Source organism: Chrysochloris asiatica, unplaced genomic scaffold (assembly GCF_000296735.1).
Source record: "Chrysochloris asiatica unplaced genomic scaffold, ChrAsi1.0 scaffold00256, whole genome shotgun sequence".
In the NCBI taxonomy this organism is placed as follows: domain Eukaryota; kingdom Metazoa; phylum Chordata; class Mammalia; order Afrosoricida; family Chrysochloridae; genus Chrysochloris; species Chrysochloris asiatica.
The window spans coordinates 3,865,260-3,881,847 of NW_006408774.1; the positions used below are offsets into that span (position 1 = coordinate 3,865,260).

At 43.3% G+C, this 16,588-nt stretch overlaps 1 protein-coding gene across 3 annotated transcripts in view; it reads right to left on the bottom strand.

The window, feature by feature from the left end:
• The window catches only part of FBXL5 (F-box and leucine-rich repeat protein 5), a 65,061-nt gene that overhangs the window by 48,079 nt on the left and 394 nt on the right, over positions 1-16,588 (bottom strand). For 2 of the 3 annotated variants that reach the window (XM_006873811.1, XM_006873810.1), the window contains exon 2: positions 2,973-3,188. In XM_006873811.1, the coding sequence (XP_006873873.1) occupies positions 2,973-3,188 (216 nt within the window). The remainder of the gene's footprint in view (positions 1-2,972; positions 3,189-16,588) is intronic. The other variant, XM_006873812.1, reaches the window with a different exon arrangement.

The window sequence follows — 16,588 nt, forward strand, 5'->3', positions numbered from 1 at the left end:
CCCCCAACCCCACCCCCAGCATTACTGTCTGCTTCTTGTCAACATTATTGGCTCTCATACCTTTCTCAGGGAGGCCTTTCCCAACTGCCCTAGCCAACATTTGCAGCCATCTCCAGCCACTTACTCCAGGGCCCTCTGATTTTATTCATTGCATTTATCACTTCATATCATGATCTTGAAGAAGCCGGGTAGCACCGTGGGTTACGTGCTGGGCTGCTAACCACAAGGTCCAGCCACAGAACCCCCTCTCCTACAGAGCTGCTATGAGTCAGAGGCAGCTTCTGTTTGTTTGTAGTGATTTCATCTGTTTATTCACCTCCTAGAAGGTAAATGCCACAAGGCAGGGGCACATCTCTACCTCATTCAGTACTGTATCTCCAGTATCCGGAATAAGGTCTGGAGTGTAGAAGGTGCTCAGTGATAAACAAGCACATCGCTTCTCATCAAACTCTCCAGGGTGTGCACACAGGCTGGTGTGCATTACTACTGTTTATTCCACAGCGGCTGTCCTTGGGAGGCAACTGAGCCCCATGTCTACTGAGACAGTAGGTCCACAGTGCCCGATAACTTGGCAATAAGGAGAGGGCAGGGGCGCAGGCGTCTTTTGTTTCTGGCTTTGAAATACGCTTTCAACAAGTGGTTCTTGTTTGTTTGGTGTTCTGCTCTACCATAAGAAGAGCTCTGATGGTGTAATGGGTTAAACTGGGCTGCTGAGCCCAAGGTTAGCAGCACAAATGCACCGGCAGCTTTGAGGATAGACGATGAGACTTTCTACTCCTGGAAACCCTGAGGGACACTTCTACTGTGTCCTATAGGGTCACACGGCTTTGGGTTCTACTAAAAGATGTTAGTTAAATGGCCTTAAGAATCTTGGGAATAGGAAAAGTTTTGTGTGATTTTAGAAAGTCACTTGTATGAATTTGATACACATTCTACCTTTCATCATGGATACTTATTGCTTACAATACGAGGGAACTTTTTGAAGCCCCATCATATATTAAGAATAAAACCATGAAAACTAAAGTCAGCATGCTTCTTCTGTCATTTCCTCCAGCAACAGGGAGAGTCTGTCTAGCCCACAAACATTAGCCTACTCCATTCCCACGACTTCTCTACTTCCTGTTTCCTGTATTTTGAATTCCCCAAACTTTGATTAAAAAATTCATTAGCTGCAGAGAAGACTTCAACATCTACAACACATTGTTAGACAGGTAGCTCATACTGGGTGTTAATCAGGAATGCTTCAGGAAGTGGTTTAGAAGTTGGATGCTTTTCAGGATACCTTTGTATTTCTGTTCTGGATATATGCACTATGAAAATAACAATACAAACTAGCTCATCACTTTTGGGGTCTGAGTTTTGTTTATTTTCTTCCATGAGCCAAATCAGTTTCAGGGTCTTTGAGTTATGAAGTCTGATTTTACACTCCAGTGAGCTATCTGTCCTTGCTCCTAGCCCAATTAGGACCGTCACTTCCCACCCAATACAAAAAAAAAATCCACGTTCAACTCTTAAGATGAGTGAATCGGTGCAGATTAACTCTAATATACCATTCTGACTTTCCCCATGATTACTATTAGGTCAGTGCTGTTGATCATTAAAATTTAAAATAAAAAGTAATTTAAAAATTATTTTTCCAAACTGTTATTCCAAAAAATTGGTTGTTGTTAGCACTTAGTGTTCCTCCCAGGTAAAGCAGCCGTAGTGACACTTACCCGTAAATGGCATATCTTATAGGACCACTGACATCAAAATCTCGCGAGTTTTCTTTTTTCCGCTTATTCTCAATCATCTGGGCCAGGAAGTTCCCAAGTGCCGACAAAAACCCACTGTGGACAGAGTGGTAATCAAACAACAGGAGTGGTCAGCAGGAGCGTGTCCCCTTCCTGAATGCAAATTAGCAGGCTGCTCAGAGAACCACCTGTGCATGGCTGTAGTTAAGTCCTTGTCAAAGCTACAAGTTTCTAAAGAGAAACACCGAATTTGACACACACAGGGTACAAGCAAAATGGGAAATGTGGTTTATTACAGCCATAGCAAGGGGCCCTTGTGGTGCAAGGTATAAAGTGCTCAAGTGGTGATTATAAAGTTACGGTCAGCCGTTTAAACACACACATGACTCCAAGGGAGAAAAATGAGGCAGTCGCCTTCAGTAAAAATTGGAGGTGTTTAACTGCGGGAGAAAGATGAGGCTTTCTACTCCCGCAAAGATTTACACCCTCGGAAACCCTGTACAGGGTCGCTATGAGTCGGAACCGACTCGACGGCACTTAACAACAACATATATATATATAATATAATAAATAGCTGGCATTCAATTTTAAAACTAATATTCAAAGTAACAATTTTACCTTTAGTCACCAATAACCAATAACTGCATTTACATATAGCTTTCCTCTAAGAGTTTTAGCAAATATTTTCAGAATGTAACAAATTTTTGATAAGTTTTTCAATGTTAATTTATTCCAATGGACTAATGGAACACGTGGGGAATGTGGTAGCACCCCAGGGTACGCACTGGACTATGAAGCACAAGGTTTCTGAGGAGTACCTGGTGAGTTTGAACCGCCGACCTTGCGATTCAAACCAACCTTGTGGTCCAGTGCTTATCCTACCAGGACTCCAAATAGGTACACAGTGGGGACCATCCTAGTCAGGCATGCTCACCAAGGAAAAGTCAACCCTTCAAGATCAAAAGGGCACCATTTACCTACAACCAAGTAGAGAAGAAATGGGCAGGTAGGTGGAGGGGAAATAAGAACCACAGGGTGATCTTGTCTGTAAACCTCCACTCAATTCACAACAAAAACTTTAAAAAATTCTAACTTATTAAAGTCAACTCTAGGACTTGGGGAGAAGAATTCATTATAAAATGCTATTTCACAATAGCAAAGAGGTTGCACCATTTACTATAAAATGTAAACAAGTTTTGTCAGTGACAGATGGCAGAAATTGTCATTTTTGGAACTCACCTTAACATTCTTCAGTCCTTTTTCAAAGAGGCACAGCATCTCCGAGAGTTTGTTGTCAGAATGCACATTATAAATGGTCTGGCTGCGTTGCTGGAGCAAACCAATAATGTACTCATTTTCAATCTGCTCGTGCATTTTGAACTCCTTGAAAGTAGCATACAGAGACTGGAGCAGAGCGCGGAAATCGTTGTTGTTGGAAAAGTTGGTTTTAGAAAGCTGAGTGGAAAATTCAAAGGGCACAGTAAATACATGCAAACAAGCACCAAGAAGAAATAGATCTACTTATTTTCGCACATAGCAAAATACTTCCCTGACACTTGGCTAAACTAAGCACACATAAGAAAAATTCATAAATTCACAAGGTATCATAGTATCATAAAATGTACACTAGGCCCAGCAACCTGTTCCTCTGCACTCTGAAGAGCTTGATGATATCAAGAATTAATGCAAAGATAACAAATCATGGAGGGGTTTTACTGAAACCAAGGCACCTAGAAATCGACATTTCCATTACTCCGTGCACATATACTAAAGGTTCAAACTCTAAAACTGCTCCTTAGAAACCCCACACAGGGTCACTATGAGTCAGAATCAACTCAACAACACTTAACAACAACAACATATGCTAAAGGAACCCTAGTGGTGGAAGCTCAAACAGTTAAGCGCTGGGCTGTAACTAAACAGCTGGCTGAGAGAACGTACCCAGTGGGCTCCTACGGGAAGGGAAGGGGAGGCCAGCCAAGAAAACCCTACGGGCAGTTATACTCTGTCACATGGGGTTGCTACAAGTCAAAACTGACTTGAAAAAGTACCAGACAAACACAACATATGTATACTAAATAGAAAGATAAAATTAAAATAGTTGTACAAGAATAATGTGATAAATGCTTTTCCCCCTTTTGAACAATGTTCTTTAAATTACACTATTTTTAACATTTAAAAATTCAAAACTATTCTTTTATAAAGTGTTTAAACTTTAACATCAAGCTAAGTCTGTTTCAGAACACAGTAATCAGATAATTTAAGGGAAACCCATTAATTTTTTTTTTTTTTTTTTTGAGGTAATGTGTTTGGCTGCTTATCAAAAGGTTGGAACTTTGAAGCCACCCAGAGAGGCCTGGAGCCCTAATGAATACTCAATCGGCCACTGAAAACCCTGGGGAGCATAGTTCAACTCTGACACACAGAGTCACCAGCAGTTAGAGTCCATCTGACAGCATGTGGTCATTCTTGTTTTTTTAAAAGAACACTGGGACCAAGCATATACTACTTATATAAGACCGTGTGTACTTTCTTGCACCATACTGTTATAGATCGCTCCAACTCATAACGACCTTGCATATATGGTTGCTGAGGCTGTAATCTTTACTAGAGTAGGAAGCTGTGGAGCGGCTGGTGGGTCCGAACTGCTGACCCTGTCGTTAGCAGTCCAATGCTTATGATACCAGTACCACCAGAGCTTTTCTGGGCTAGAGGCACTGAAACAGTGAACTTAAAGGAAAGATACAAACCAACGAAATATCAAGAAACATATTACAATCATTTCTTTAATTCTATTCTTCAACAAAAGAAAGTGACTTCTGACGTTACTTTTCAGATTTTATACTTAATGGCAAATTATATTCTAGTATTTGAAGCACATACATTTATCAAGAAACTTAATTCAAATTGAAGTTCAAAGTAAAATCATGACCAATAAATAAGATTCAAACACTCCATTATGTGTACTAAATATATTGTTGTTGTTGTTAAGTGCCACCAAGATCATTTCTTCTCATAGTGACCCTGTATAGGGTTTCTGAGGAATGGCTGGTAGGTTTGAACCACCCACCTTTTAGTCAGCAGTCCAGTGCTTATCCTAGAGTGCCACACCAGGACTCAAATAGTTTGCTGAATCCTAACCACTAGACCAACAGAGAGTATTAAATATACTCTATGTTTTCTGGGGTGGTTCTGTAGGATAATACATTAGACCACAAGGTCAGCAGTTCAAACCCACCAGCTGTTCCTCAGAAACTCTATACAGGGTCACTAGGAGTTGGAACCCACTCAACAACTACTGCAGGAATTACATACTCTGATGACAACAGCATTTGAAAATGACACTTAAACCCATAAAGCAGAACTAGTTCACTACACAGAACAGAATTAACTAAGAGTACATTCAGTAAATGGGAGTCCTGATGTGGCGCCGTGGGTTAATGCACCAGCTGCAAAGCTATGTGAACTGCAAGGTTGGTGGTTCAAGCTCACCAGCTGCTCCTCGGAAACCCTATACAGGGTCGCTATGGGTCGGAACAGATTTGACGGCACTTCACAACAACAACATGTGGGGCGCTGTAGGTTAAGCACTTGACTGCTAACCACAAAGTCCGCAGTTCAAGACCACCAGTTGCTCCCTGTGTATGAACTGACTGGACAGCACTCAACAACAACCACCTTCTGGAGTAGCAGTGTGGATCATACATTAATAAAACCCAGCCCTGCAACTAAATTTGCTAGGAGCAGATATCAAATTAGATGGCCCGAGCCATATAAAGACAGCAGACAACAGGGCAGATTTGGCTAAATGCATGTTCAGATTAAAAATAATTTGCAAGTCACAGGAGAACACAACAAAATTCATCAGTGGCCAGGAAACTCATCTCTATAGACATTATCATTTGTCAGTTTACAAAGCTACACAGTTTTAAATAACTCAAAAGATAACAAAAAACAACAACAACAACAACAAAATCACGATAATGCTCTCAAGGTGCTGTCAAGTCATTTCGAATTTGGGTTTCCAACGCTGTAAACCTTGTGGTTTACAGTCCAGTGCTTATCCTACAGAGGACTACACATTCCTTGTGCTCTCAGTTATTGCTGTTTAGTTATGTGCCGGGGAATCGGTTCCGACTCAGCAACCCTGTACAGGATTTCCCAGGCTGTAAACTTCTACAGGAGCAGAAAGCCTCATCTTTCTCCCATGGAACTGCTGGTAGTTTCGAACTGCTGACTGTGAGATTAGCAGCCCGATTCGTAACTAAGCTACCAGAGCTCTCCAGTAAGTTATAGAAAACAGCCTCTTACAAGACACTGGAAAATTGACTATTAGAAACTGTTTCTGATTTAATAACAGGCTAAGTGAAACACCAGCTTCCTGCTACAGCCTGAAAACCAACGTGGCGACCTACAAATCTCTACAGGACAGAGTCAACCCACCGTGGGTAAGCACTGACTTTAGAGTGTGCCCCAGCACTCAATGTCTCAGTACATCTGTCAAACAGGACGGAGAATAACAACCTCAGTGGGTTCTTCTGAAGATTCAGTTCAACAGCAGACTGCTAACCACAAAGTGAGGGTTCAACCTACCAGCTGCTCCTTAAAAACGCTATACAGAGTTGCTATGAGTCGGAACCAACTGGACAGCACCTGACTATATATATAAAAACTATATATCTGTGCAACGTACCCCTCTAAAATATGTGTGGGGTCCTGGTGTAGTGCTACAGGATAATGCACTGGACCACAAGGTCGGCAGTTCAAACTCACCACCCCTCCTTGGAAACCCTATACAGGGTCCCTAAAAGTCTGACCAACTAGACAGCACTTAACAACAATAAAATATGTGTGGAAGTTCTAACCCTTTGGCACTAGGTTTCTTTTGTTATGTTAATGTGGCCATACCAGAGCAGGGCAGGTCCTAACCCACTTCTGAGCATTCTCATAAAAAGCCAAACACGCACAGAAACATGCATGGGAGAGGCAGCCGCCAGAACGAGAACTGATCTACAACACGGAGTGAACCAGAAACTCCAAGAGAAGCTCACCAAAGGAAGCAACACAGCCAAGACTACATTTTCTTCTTTAAAGCCGCCCACTTGCACTTTTGTTATGGCAGGACCTACAAACTAAGACAATATGTAACACAGACAAGCCCTATTTAGGTCTCTCTGGTGTTTTTTCTGAATTTAGCCCCAAATAAAACTATCAAAAGTCCTTAAAAATATTATCCAACTCAGTGTGTTTTCCATTTGAAAAGAACAAATGTTTTAAAACCTAAACTCCTGGTGTGGTGCTGTAGGATAAGCAGCGGACTACGAATTGGGCTGCAAACCGCAAGGTCAGCAGTTCGAAACTACCAGCTGTTCTGTGGGAGAAAGATGAGGCTTTCTGCTCCTATAAAGAAACCCTGTGCAGGGTCACAGCAGCAGCAGCACTAACCACAAGGCTGGCTGGCTGCTCACAGTAAACTCTACATAGGGTCACTGTGAGTCAGAATGGACTCAATGGCACTTACCAACACCACCTAAAGTCAGTAGATTTAGAAGGATCCCAGAATTTAACTTTTAAAAAGTCTGTCACAAGAAAAATCACCAAAAGAGAAAACAAAAAACAACCAGTGCCTTCATGTGGATTCTGACTCATAAAGGTCCTATAAAACACAGTAGAACTGCCCCAACGGGTTTGCTGAGCTGTGAATCTTTCAGGAGGCAAACAGCTTTTTGTGGCTGTTAAGTACCCTGGAGTCGGTACTGACTCATAGTGACCCTGCACAGGGTTTCCGAAACTGCAAATCTTTATGGGAGCAGAGAGCCTCATCTTTTTCTCCTGCGGAACAGCTGGTAGTTTCGAACTGCCAACCTTGAGGTTAGCAGCCCGATTCGTAACCACTATGCTATCAGAGCTCCTTAAGGAGGCAAAAATCCTCCAAACAGCTAGTGGGTTTGAACTGCCAATCTTCTGGTTATCAGCCAGACACTTCAATCACTTCATCAAAAGGGGTCCTTGAAATAGAACAGCTGAGCACTCTACACTCACGGGAAGAGAACGCTGTGTGCTACTGGGCAGGAGGCAGGCTTGCAGAATGTGCCCTTTAGTTGGTTTAAATCATTATATATTCCTGAGTGCTTTTGTGCACAGCAAAAAACAAACCAAACAAACAAAACCCCAGAGGGAACAGAAGCAAATACTGTTGACTGATGATGTACAAAGGAGATTGTAATCATTGTCATGGAACGATGAGTGTAAACTATCACTCAATTCACAATAAAACTTAAAAAAAAAAAAAAAACATTTAAAGGGGGTGGGGGGTCTCCTTGTCTACTCTTCTTTTCTCAAAAGACTGATGTTGTTGTTAGGTGCCACTGAGTCAGTCATTGCGACCCTGTATAGGGTTTCCAAGGAGCAACTGGTGGGTTAAAACTGCCAATCAGGTGATAAAGTGGGTCAGTGCTTATCCTACAGCGCTACATCAGGACTCCAAGTAGTTGTTAAGTGCCTCATCCAGGCTTACCCTACACTACCACAATACTGCTTATTTCTAACAAAACCTATAAAAACCAGTAGTATTATTGTCCCTGTTTAACAGATGTGAAAATGGAGGCTCAAACAAATGAAGTAGCCTGCCCTCCAAATCATCGGCTAAGAGACTATAAAGGAGGGTCTGTATTATGCGCACAACCCTGCTCCTTCTACAGGTTACTACTACCGGTTAAGAAGAGTGGTGGCATAAAACTAATGTTCTCCCATGTAAACTATCACATAATTCACAATAAAACATTTAAGAAAAAAAAAAAGAAAAAAAAGAAGCGTGGTGGCTCCTTATGGTAAGCACTGGACTGGGAACTTGCCAGCTGCTTCACAGGAGGAAGATAAGGCTTTCTGCTCCCTTGAAGATTTACTCTCAAAAATCCTATAGAGGGACCCATGAGTTGGAACCAACTCCATGGCATTTAATAACAATTATCATTTAGTTCCAATCATAAAACAGTCTTTCAAGATTGAGCCAGCCATAACCTGTCACAAAGAACACGGGATGCAAACTGACTCTGGCCCACTCCCAGTGAGACAACTGGCATGTAGTTATTGTTGTTAAGTGCCGTGGAGTCGGTTCCGACTCATAGCAAGCCTGTCTAGGGTTTCCAAGGAGCGGCTTGTGAGCTTGAACCACCAATCTTGCAGTTCAAACTGACTTTGCGGTCCAGTGCATTAACCCACAGCACCACACCAGGACTCCTGTATGTAGCTGTTGTTGTAATTGTTGTTGTCAAGTGCCATCAAGTCGTATCTGACCCACAAAGACTCTGTATAGGGTTTCCGAGGAGCTGTTGGTGAGCTTGAACTGCTGACCTTGCAGGTCAAATGGCTTTACAGTCTGGAGCATCAACCCACAACACCACACCAGGATTGCATGTAGTCGTTGTTAGGTGCCATCGAGTCAGTACCGACTCATAGTGACCCTATGCACAACCGAATGAAACGCTGCCCAATCCTGGGCCAACTTCACTGTTACCACACTTGAGTCATCTGATGCTGCCACTTTGCCAATCCATCTCACTGGGGGTCTTCCTCTTTTTCTCTGACCCCCCACCTTATCAAACATGATATCGTTCTTCAGCAACTGGTCCCTCCTGACAACATGTCCAAAGTATGAGAGACCAAGTTTGGCCATCCTGGCCTCCAAAGAGCACTCTGGCTGTACTTCTTCCAACACAGATCTATTGTTTCATTTGGCAGCTGTAAAGGCTAAATATCCCAGGAGCTCAGCATAGCCCCATCACAATACAAAACACTCCTCCAGAAATGTCATTAGTGCTGAGGATGAGAAACGCTGCTCGAAAACTGTGATTTTCAAACATTCTACATCATGACCTTCAGTCTGAAATACCTTGTAATACACACACACAGTACTCAGACATGTGGAACAAATATTTCCCTCTCAAACCTGGGACTTACTCCAGTATTTACTTTGCCTTTAAAAAAAAAAAAAATGCTGTTTCAGACCTACAAAACTGATCCCGTGGGTCATAAGACAATCTTGGGCAAGTACTGTACGGTGCCCAGGTAGTTGCTAACCAAGAGGGTGGTGGTTTGAACCCATCGGGAGAAAAGGCCTGGTGACCTACTCCCATGAGGATTGTAGACGCTACTGTTGTGTGCTGTCCACTCGGTTCTGTCTCATAGCAATGCTGTAGAGGGTTTCCAAGAGCAACTGGTGGGTTTGAACTGCTAACTTTGTGGAGAGCAGTCCAGTACTTACCCTACAGTACCACACTAGAGCTCCCCATAAAGATTGTTGTTGTTGTTGTTAAGTGCCGGTGAGTCAGTTCCAACCCATAGCGAACCTGTATAGGGTTTCCAAGGAGCGACTGGTGAGCTTGAACCACCGACCATGTAGTTCAAACACCTGTGCAGTCTGATGCATTAGCCCACAGTGCCACACAGGACCCCATAAAGACTGGAGCTTAAGAAAGTCAAGGGAACAGTTCTACTGTTGTCGTTGTTGTTAAGTGCCATAGAGTGGGTTCTGACCCATAGCAACCCTATATAGGGTTTCCAGGGAGTGGCTGGTGAGCTTGAACTGCCAACCTTGCAGTTCAAACGGCTTTGCAGTCTGGCACATTAACCCACAGCACCGCACCAGGACTCCGATAGATTACTTAGGAAACTATATCCTATTCTGTTGTGGGCTGTCAAGTTGATTTATAGCTACCCTATATAACAGTCCTGTCCTGGTGTGGCGCTGTGGGTTAATGTGCCAGACTGCAAAGCCATTTGAACTGCAAGGTCGGCAGTTCAAGCTTATCAGCTGCTCTTCAGAAACCCTATACAGGGTTGGTATGATTTTGAACAGACCCTATACAGGGTCACTATGAGTCAGAGCCAACTGGATAGAACTTAACAACAACAACAAAATAACCTATAAACTGCCACTCGACAAAGTCAACAAGGAATCTATACAGAAGAGGAACACAGAATCAACAAACAATTAACATGTTTAAAAGAATTTAAACTGGCTTCTGTCTCAGATAAGGCACATTCGTGGCACAGCAGGTTAAGCACTGGGCTGCTAAGCACTATGTCAGCAGTTCTAACCCACCTAACACTCCTTGGGAGAACCCTGAGGTCATCTGCTCCCATAGCGTTCAGTCTTAGGAATCCTCTGAAATGTACCTACAGAGCAGTGCTAGTCTCGTATGGGGTCACTGTGAGTCAGAATCAACTCAATGGAAGCGAGTTTGGTTGGGGGTCTGTCTCAGACACCCTTCCACCTTAAATCTGTCCATCTGGCTCCAAAAGTTGTGTGTGACTTCAAGACTGACTAACCTTTTGTTTTAGCCAAACAAAAACGCAAACAAAACAAAAAAGTTAACGTTTTGTTTCAGCCCAACAAAAACGCAATTATTATTACCCCAAATGAGCTTTTACAGTTTGTCTGCTGGGCCAGATGATACTTTCTCGTTAACCAAAGGAGATTTACACTCTGTCAATGAAAAACTTTTAGTAATTATCTGGTTAAACTTGGTTTACCAATGGAAAACCTACGCCCCAGAGGTGAATTATTTTGTCTAGACTCATACAGCTAGTATAAACAGCACATCAGAAAGGCAGAATAAAAAGTATGAGGCTCAGAAAGGAAGGGGGGGGGGGTTCTAAAATGAAAATTCAGGCTCCCCTAATTACTAGTTGAGTGAGCTGGGCAAGGTATTTAACCACTAAGCCTCTTTCCTCATCTTTAATGAAGGATCAAACCTGTCCCACAGGGCTCGTGTGCGGATTAAAAGCAGCAATGTAAGTCTGTAGTAAGGTCTCATCTAATTCCCTTTTCCTTCCTCTTTTGGCTCTCAATTCCATATTCTTTCCACAAGCATGCGACGAAATGATAAAAAGAAGGGAGACTACAGGAATTCACCCTAAACCTATATTCAATTTTTTGTTTTAATCTATTGGATTTCTTCTGAGTTTATTTTCTTCCTGGAGTTTTGGTCATAAAACATCCTTTTGCTTATAAAAACATAAAGTAGATGACAGTTTTAATATACTTGCCTAACAAACTAAAACCTTGAGTATGATATAAGGCTTCCATCCACGTGAATTATTTTACAAGTGGCTCATGTGTAAGTCTGGGAATCCTTACAACCACCACCTGTTTTTGTTTTTGTTTTTCTCAGAAATCAGTTCACACCACTATAAGACCATCCCAGTCCTGGCATGGTGCCATAGAATAAGCACTAGGCCTCAAGGTCAGTTAGAACCACAAGGTCAGTGGTTCAAACTCACCAGCCGCTCCTCGAAAACCCTATACAGTGTCACTATGAGTCAGAACCGACTGGACAGCACTTTTGTGGAGAACTGACAATATGCCTCCATCTGCTCCCACTGTGACGCCTAAGGATGATGCCACTGTTTCGCAAAGTCGGTTTGAACTGCAAGGTTGGCAGGTCAAACCCACTAGCCACCCCTCAGAAACACTATACAGTGTCGCTATGGTTTGGAACCGACTCAAAGGCACCTAACAACAATACCGAGTCTGGGGCAGTGGTGGGTCAGCATGAGAATCCCCACCTTGGGGGCTGGAGAGCCTAGCCCAATTTCCATAATTAACCTCATGTGCAGCTACCACCTGTCTGCCATTGCAGATCTGTATGCTGCTCCTGGGGTGGCACCACAGAATAAGCACTCAACCTCAAGGTCAGTTTGAACCACAAGGTTGGCAGTTCAAACACACCAGCCACTCCTCAGAATCCCTATACAAGTTACTATGAATCGGAACTTAAGAGCAATGATGTTAAGCTGTATCAGCAGAAATTTCAAAAGACTAGGAATTAAGTCCTGGAGATCTACTTCAGAAAATCTGCCAATAAAACAAACGCTATGGATCACCATGGTTTCAGCCACAACCGATCCTGAGGTTAGTGCAGGATCAGTCAGCGTTTCAGCCAGTTGTGCCTGGGCAGCAGGAGTAACCGCAGCACAGCCCACTCGGCTCTCCGTCCCTGCACTCAATACTTACAGTCACTTCCATCCTAGCACAGACGGTGCTGCCTATCACTATTACAAGCAGAGATGCCCCCTGCCCTTGCCTGCCTCACAGAACTGCTGTCCAGAGAGCAGACATTAAAACCTTTCCATAGCACCTTTTATACACGTTAGACTGCAGCTGTCTTACCAGGGAGAACCACATCTTCCCACTGACAACACCGTCAAGTCGGTTCTGACTCATAGCGACCAGTGGGTTTGAACCACCAACCTTGTGGTTAGCAGTCCAGTGCCACACCAAGCCAGATAACAGTAGGAATTCCAAACTTCTTGACCAAAGTAATGAGAATAACTTTTGGGGACTGCAGAGAAGTCTGAGGAATTGGGAATAAAATGGAAAAGAGGATGCCATCCAACACTAATTTTTAATTTTAAAAAATCATCCATATTTGGAAGGTCAGTGAATCAGCAGAAAGATGTAGTTACCAAAAGCGTTCTTTCCAAAACTACCATAGTGTTATACACAGCAAGCAAAGCCTTTCGTTGAGCCTGCCCTTCGTTTCTATCTCAATCACTAACTGCTTATACAGCCTTGGCCTGATTATGAATGTAATCTAGGCCTACCAGTTCCCAGTTATAAACAGAAACACCCCCTGCCTTACCTGCCTCAAAGGACTGCTGTCCGGATAGTAAAGGTCAAAACCTTTCCATAAAAGCTTGTGTTAAAAGGAAATCCATGAGCAAAGCATTAAATTAGTTATTACACAGCAAAATTTAAAATGGCCTAGGCAACAGAATGAATTGTTCCAAGTAACACGGCCTGCTGGTGCTGCTTATGTGCCGTGGAGTCAGTTCCAACTGATTTCAAATGTGTACAGGGTTTCCCAGACTGTCAATCTTTATTGGAGCAGAAAGCCTATCTTTCTCCCATGGAATGGCTGGTAGTTTTGAACTGCTGACCTTGAGGTTAGCAGCCAAACTCGTAACCACTATGCTACCAGAGCTCCTATATATGTTTAAATGAATAATGTGTAGATTTTGTAAATAAATGGAAGCTTCTAAAACATCCTGTTTGAAATGTTGGATACGGAAAATAAAATTGACCTTACAGTTAGTGGGCATTCAAGGTCACATTTTAAAAAGACAGTAAAATAGCCAACTTTGTTGTTGTCGTTAAGTCCATGGAGTCGGGGGATTTGAACTGTTGGCCTTGAAGGTAGCAGCCCCAGTGCTTATCCTACAGCGCCACACCAGGACTCCAACTTTGTACCCTCTTCATTCGAGTGTAAAAATGGGTTCTAGCTGTGTAAAGTTTTACTGCACACTGCGAGGGTTGGGGTACCAAGGGCCTATGCTAAAGGATAGTGAATGCACAACTGCGATATCAACAGAATAGATACAAGGAAGTAAGAGGAAAGGTACGCAAGGTAATCTTCCTTTTATTCCTCTAGCGATACTCAGCCATGGCGCTGTAGGACAAGCACTGGACTGCGAATCACAATTTTGGTGGTTCAAACCCACCAGTCCTTGGACTCCCCATACAAAGTCTCTATGAGTTGGAACTGATCCAATGGCACTTAACAACAAAATACTCATTTTTCTACTCTTGTTCCCAAAGGGCTTACTAGTAATGATTTCCATTAACTGGAGGTTCAAACCCACTGGCCGCTCCTCAGAAACCCTATTCAGGGTTAGTATGAGTCAGAACCCACTTGATGGCCCTCGCAACAACTGATTGTCAAGAAGCAATCCAGAGGTAAAACATCTGTGCATTTCTTTAAAAATTACCTTGGTCTCTGACCCACAGTTCAGAAAACTGAACTCTTAATCTTCTTAATGAATGTACACAACAATCTCACTAACTATACCTAATTCAGAATTGGAGATAATTTTGACTTGTGCCATGCCAACCTGAAAATGCCTTCTTGAATTCATCACTACAAGAGGGGACACCTAACTTCAGAATCTGAATCGTCTCAGATATAGTTTTCTTTTCAAAATCTGTTCAAATGTTCTTACTCACCATGAAAAGCCAGAAAATACAATAATCTGCTTCTCCAAAATTTAAAGTTGAGGTCAGGTGTGGCGCTGCAGGATAAGCACTGGACCGCAAGGTCAGTCTGAACTGCAAGGTCAGCGGTTCAAACTCACCAGCAGCTCCTTGGAAACCCATACATGGTTGCTATGGGTCTGAACTGACTCACTTGCACTTTAACAACAACAGCAATTAACTAAATGAAAGTGGTGATTCTTAATTCTTTGGGGAGGGTCATTTAAAGATCTGATGAAACTCACAAACTCACTAGGGAAATGTACAAAAATTTCTAAACAATTTCAGGTGGTCCCTGGACAACTGGCTTCCAAGTCTTAACCAGATAAAAGACCTCAGAGTCCATTACTTCTCACCAGTTTTCCTATACTTTATGCTACTGAGAAAAGTTCTTTCCTGCAACTGGCGCCAACTGGACTGCTAATCTCAAGGTTGGTGGTTCAAACGCATCAGCAGCTCCAAGAGAGAAAGATCAAGCTATTTGTTCCCATTAAGATTTACAGGCTAGGAAACTCTGTACAGGGTCTCTACTATTCGGAACAGAATTGAAGGCAGTGGGGTACATCTAAAAGAAATAAATGCAAAAGCTAGCAAGGATAAAAACACTGCAGTACCCTCAGAAAATTCAGGATTGCATGCTTTTGCTGAACAGTTTAAACGTCCCCTGAACAACTGGTTCTTCTCAATCTTGGCTACACACGGGACTTAACCTGGAGAGTTTAGAAACGCACCTGCTGTTTGGGTCCGACCCACCAATATCTCAGTGCTAGTGGTCCTGGACATCTAACGGCAGCAACTAAAGTTGGTTGAGGACCAGAGCCCTAGGCAGTTGTGCTGCTGAAACCGACATGTGAATCAGGTAGTCTTTAATTTTCAAAATGGAGTAGTGAGGGAGGGGCTGGTTATGGGAACGGTGCTAAGATCTGAAACTCAACCTCAGTCTTTTAAATTGCTGCTTCTGAACCGAGGTCTAGCAATGGGCTAGACCCCTTCACCCACCTACAAGAGGCCTCTTTTTTTGGTCAGTAGTGGCTCCACTTCATGGCACGTAATTTCTGAAAATGGTTTATTTCTATGCTTACATAACAGTCGTTCAACTGCTTTTTCGGGGTCCATGTCTACATGAAACAGCACAATCCCAAGTCTCCAGGATATCCTCATGTTTCCTTTCCCGAACAACAACTTGACACGTGTGGAATTTTATTATTGTTTTAAAATTATTAGCTAAAAGCTGGAATTATCTCCACAACAGGGCTTTTTCAGCTTTATGCTGCACCCATCACGATTCCTGAAAAGGTCCTCAAAGTTCAAGCAACTTTTCCTGCAGCTGCTTTGATTTGAGCCCATACAAGACCCCAACAGAAAAGAACCATCTTCTAATACAAATCTCCATTTACTGCTCGGGGCCATCAAGGCTGAAAGGAAAAATATGAACCTTAAGTGACCTACTAGCTCTGAAGCTAAGAAACGCGGGTTTTCTCCCAACTGCAACCCAAGAAAGATCTGGGGTCAGGAGGGGAGAAGGGAGATGAGCACAGGGTGGTGGAGAGACGCAGACCAAGGAGCAGGACGAATGGATGGCTGTCTGCAGAGTCGGAGCCCCACTAAAGCAAACTAGGCTGGCTGGGATGGCGATGGGGTGGCGGGGGGAGGATGGACACCCACCGCTGGTGGCCCATCAGGGGACCCCGCAGGCTCGCCTCCCGAACCCCCCCAGCTCGCCGAGCCCGCGCAGGAGCCCCGAGGGCACGTCCAGGACGGTTGGGCGGGGGCGCGGCTCCCCCAGGCCGAGTCGGGCCGATGCGGGGCGCGGGCTGCGCTG